Here is a 5,066-nt window from a genome sequence, read left to right as displayed (position 1 = left end):
CGTTGCCGATGTCCTCATGTGTTTTCGAACATCCGAACTTCGTCACCACCGATCTCAATACTACCGTGCGTGGCGATGATGGCAGTTGTCAACAATTCGGTCACAATAAATCATGCTAAATGTACCATCACTTACTATCACGTTTTCCCGCTTTTCATCACATGCTGCGGTATGGCAGGCATGGTCTAGTGTTAGTGTGCATTGTCATGACGGTGATCATGATGGTCGATCCACATGGTGTGCCGCGAGTCCGACCTCGTCATCAAATTTTCCGTGGCCCGAGTAACGGCGATCCTTCAAGCCATCAGGGTTGGCTCAATGCGAAGGAATGACTATCCGTCAGTCGGGTTGGCTTGGGGAGACCAGCCCATTGATAATTCATTCGTGATGAGTCTACATAGATCCTGACTTGAGTGCTCTCGCACGCTGCATCGGCGGCTTAGGAATTCTGTCGGACAAATCGGATTTCTTGATTCGGCATGTTTACCTCGCATGATCACTACCGCCTGTCTCTCCCCCCATGGTTTGGAAATGGATGTGGGTATTTTCTTGATAAGTGCGACGAGCGATGGTAGGCATATAGCATTACTCCCCCTAGGTATCACACCAATGGGGCAATATTTGGCATACTTTGCAGTGCTTTGCGCATTTCTAGCCAGCTCGAGTGTGCAAATTCATGCCCTCTCCCCGCACTATTCTGCATGCCAATTACAACAGAATGCGGAAACCTCTCCCTTGACTGGATGCCCAAATGGAACACTGTTTGTGTCGGCCATAGATAGCAGAGCAAGTTTGTAAAACTGTCCAAGCTACTGTGGAGTCCCTGTGGGTAGCAACTAAAGTTTGTCCTTTGCCTCATGTCTTGATACTCGCACAGGCCAGAGACGGGCGACGCAATAATTCTAATAGCGGGAATACTTTGAAATGGACAATGTTACGCGGTCCGCGCCGCTCACTCTTCTGGTAATTGTCATTTTATCTGTGAATTTAATTGGCGAGACATTTTTGTATAGGGTCGCTTCATCCTGACACTGCTTGCGACCCAGCGGGGAATGCTTCTCAGCGCAACCTTGTTCACATTTGGAACAATTTACATATCCTACCTAGGATAACCGACGTTGCGACTCTCACCGTTGCGCGCCCCCATGGACAGCAGTTCGGTAACACTGACTTCAAAGCGTATAATATTGACTTCGAAAATCGTGCTGTGAGCTTCGACGTCTTTCTTACGCTCACATCCGTACAATCTCGGCGATTCAGGCCAACTACTCGATTTCTCAAGCTCTCGTTGGCTCCTTCAGCTATGCAAATGTTTCTTTCTATGGCTGCACCTTTGCGAGCTGGCAGGATACGTGGTACGCTGGCCATGGCGCATATTCATATGCTGTTGACAGCATAATATATGGCCAAACTGATTGTGACCCATGTAGCCTCGATTCATGTGGGTTTCAGTTACTGACATCGTGGTAGGATCATTTCGGATTTGGCACGGGGTAAGGATGCATCGATGCATGTATAAACTCCCTGAGTGACTAGCAAGTGCCGCATACACTCGAGAGCTCTTCTGGTATTCAAGTTATATATGCGTGGGCGTTCGCTCTGCAGACACGGTTCACACATGGGTGTCATGCGAATTGCTTCCGACCATTTCCTTACATATGGTAGACTGTGAAAACATGGTACATAGATAGAACGAAAAAATTACTACTTGATTCCTACTGCAAGCCCCGGGAATGCGGTGATTGTGCCGAACCCAGATTGATAAACAATGGTTATACACCTTTGAAGGAGTAATCTTCCTGAAGACGGGTCCTCAGAAAAAGCGGAGGCATCGGGGACAAATTCCTACATGATATCTCTAATCCATACGTCCATCGGTTGTCATCATGTCTCTCAGCTTCGCAACATTCATCCGGGGAATGACATCAATTTCGAACGGCGCTGAATGGGCAATAATCACGTCACTGAAAGCGTGCGTGTTGATTGGGGCGTCAGGTCGTTGAGCAATGCGGAAAGACCACAAAAGAAGTGCGAGGGTAATGTACAATGACTGATTTGCGAGGTGCAGGCCGGGACATACACTTTTAATGACTCGTGAACTTCGTTGATCGGTGTCGAAAACGATATAGGCACGACTTACCGTCTACCAAACCCATATGTCACGAGCTTCGAGTTCATATTATCCTTAAGTCGGCCTTCTGAATCAAGCCAACGCTGGGGATTGAAAACATCAGGATCCGGGAAGGCGATAGGGTCACGGGAGATAGTCCTGAAAATGTGCGATTAATGAAGCGATGTGCATCGTGCAGCAACACCTTACCAATGGCACCCATAGACTGTTGCACCCTCGGGAATGCAATATCCTTGCTGATCGCACACAGACTAGAATGAGAACGTACGTGGATCACAACGAAATTGAAACACTGACCCAAAAAATATCCTTAGTTGCACGGTGGGGAAATCCTGAGACGCATATCAGCATCATGCAGAAGTGTGCCGAATTTAAAATCTACCTATGCGAACGATAGGTCTCCATCTCAAAGCTTCCAACAAGAATGCGTGCAATTGAGGGAGCGAGCTTGAGTCTTCGAATATCGGCGCTAACACGAAAAATTGATGGAGAAATCGAACGCTCTGTAGCCCTTTGGCGTACCTCTGTCTGACCCGATAACCATATCGAGCTCTTCATGTACCTTTGCCTGAGCCAGTGGATGGCATGCCGCGGCCATGATAATAGCGGTTATTCCAATAGCAGTCTGAACCAAAAATGAGTAAGTTCGCGGAAATTAATAAGTTGCACGACTTGCCGTGTCAGATCCCGCCATAAAGAGTGATCCGGCGAGATACGACATCTCATCTGTAGAGAGTTGGTATCCTTCTGTGTTCTCCAATAGTGTCTTGGCGAAAGAGGAGCCAGCTGTATTTTGATCCTGGGTACAACACGATATAAGTGACATACGTTTATCGAAACAGAGCTCCTCACCACTTCACTCTTGACGCGTCTTAGTTGATGCCTGTATAGCTCCAGCTCCTCATGATGCCACTCATCAAGTTGTTTTCCGTAACCAGGCAAGTAGCGCAAAAGGGGCACACGATCGACGAGATTAGCTCCTGGGCGAATTGTAGCCTGGAAATGTTTAACAGCTCTGCGGATACGGACAACTTCGGGATCGGTGTTGGCAGTAGGCGCAGACTTTCCATAAGTCACCCGAAGAATGACCGATGCTGCATACCTTGAGGTACCATATCTATGAAAAGACCACAAAAGGTATTAGCAATAACGTACCGATGTGCGTGCTTCTGGTGGTTCTTTGGGTCATTCAACATGTCCAATATAAAATCCATCGCATGCTTGCGCTGCATATCTTTGTATGCCTCTGCCGCCTTTGGCTGTAAATGGGTGTGTACTGCTTTTTGGAGGCGCCGGAATTGATCTCCGGAACGAGCCAGGACTATGCGCATGCCATTTGAGAGCATCTCACCCGCGGCAATGGACCGAGGTCGATCTACCAGTGACCCGCCCTCTTTCTCCATGATGTCTGTGGCTGCCTGGTAAAGAGACAATATCTTGTCATTGTCGGAGGGAACTCGGTGTATAGGCAGTATACCTCAATGCTGCCGATCACAATTATCACTTGGCTACCTTGTTGGAACGACACAATCGGCCCATACTCTCGAACCAAGTCGGTCAGCGCATGGGCAATGCTGAGCAGACGATCTGCATCAGTTTCTGATATCTCAGATAAGGCTGCCAAAACTCACTTCACAGCAGGCAAAGCGTTGCTCCAGAACCAACGGGCGGGAGGTCCAGGTGGAAGCGGGATGCCCTTCCTACCTGCTAAGGGAGATGTCTTGTATAACATGACGAGTAACACTATAATTGCGGCGACACCAGCGGCATAGTTGACACTCGTGATGAAAGTTTCCATCATCATGATGTCAAGTGGGCTGGGACAAGATGGTAGGAATGAAATTTAGATGTCTGATCGAGAATGTGGGTCTGAATCGGTCTGAGCAGTGATGAGCCGTGGGTGTCCAATATCTTATGATAGGCGAAATAGCATCAAGCCGGTTATTCGACATCCGATTCACTACGGTGACACGGGACCTCTTGTTGGATGGACTCGTGACCAGCCCGTCTACGAGGCAAGCTGCCGATAGACAGACTGGTAAAAGTTTAAACTGTTTGAATTTGAATGCTGAGCGAATTCTCGGGACAACGATAACCCTGTGGCCAATGATAAAACAAGCTTGCTTGACAAGGTTTCTGGAAACCTCCACGGTGTGCGCTGGTAGAACATCGTTACAGTGATCCTAAAAACAGAGGAATAAGTAACAGAGGCCGCGGCTGCAGTGCGGCAGGGTATAATTAACTCGAAATGGAGAACAAAATGTCAAAAAGATCTGGGCCTTGCTGGGAATCGAACCCAGGCCACTTGCACTTGTGATCACCCAAAGCAAGTATCGTACCTCTAGACTACAAGGCCTTGATGTAAGTCCAGATATGATAACATATAATATTATTCCACAAGGATAGCAGACATCGTTCGGCTGACGTTGGCTGACATTGACGAGTTATGTTAAAGTCCATCATATCGGGCTTTGGTTCCAGTATTCTTCTCTTGAGCGATTAGCACTGTCTATACCATGCACTCCTTAAACCCCTCCACTCTTTTAGCTTTGAGACCGCTTCATACTACACTTCCGCCAACGCATCTCGCTTCCTCCTCGAGCTTCGATGAACTAGTGGAGATTGTGAGAGAGTATGAGGCCAATGAGAAGAAAACCATGGCGGAAGTTGTAGCGCATGCAATCGTACAGCCCATACCCTTGCGTCGACCGAACGTGATGTCCCTCGCGCACATCTTGTGCCCCGATCCTGAAGTTATTCCGGGCCAGGCAACGGTGGAAGAGAGCAAGGTCAATGTTTTCGCACCGACGTCGGGGTGCACTGGGACGGAGGTGTCAAGATGGGATGAGCCTGCAGGTAAGTGTTTTGTAAATCATGAAGGAAACGCTTATCAAGAAGCCACCGCTAGCCTCTTTCGAGGACATGGATGTTTACC

General features: G+C 48.2%; 1 protein-coding gene and 1 non-coding gene across 2 annotated transcripts; one reads left to right on the top strand and one right to left on the bottom strand.

Moving 5' to 3' along the window:
- The first annotated feature begins 412 nt into the window (after positions 1-412).
- Positions 413-905, top strand: BJ212DRAFT_635444 (uncharacterized protein). The gene is made up of 2 exons (XM_041343710.1): positions 413-829; positions 878-905. Exon 1 carries the CDS (start codon positions 493-495, stop codon positions 796-798), a length of 306 nt encoding a protein of 101 aa, XP_041185152.1. The 5' UTR covers positions 413-492; the 3' UTR covers positions 799-829; positions 878-905.
- A 3,501-nt stretch (positions 906-4,406) lies between these two features.
- On the bottom strand, positions 4,407-4,487 carry BJ212DRAFT_t154. Its single transcript has one exon. It is a non-coding gene; the product is annotated as a tRNA-Pro (tRNA).
- Positions 4,488-5,066: the final 579 nt, after the last annotated feature.

The sequence above is a fragment of the Suillus subaureus genome (genome assembly GCF_016647635.1).
Source record: "Suillus subaureus strain MN1 chromosome Unknown BJ212scaffold_365, whole genome shotgun sequence".
Taxonomy (NCBI): Eukaryota; Fungi; Basidiomycota; class Agaricomycetes; order Boletales; family Suillaceae; genus Suillus; species Suillus subaureus.
Note: the sequence above shows the minus strand (reverse complement) of the source record. Positions and strands in the feature narration are given on the sequence as shown.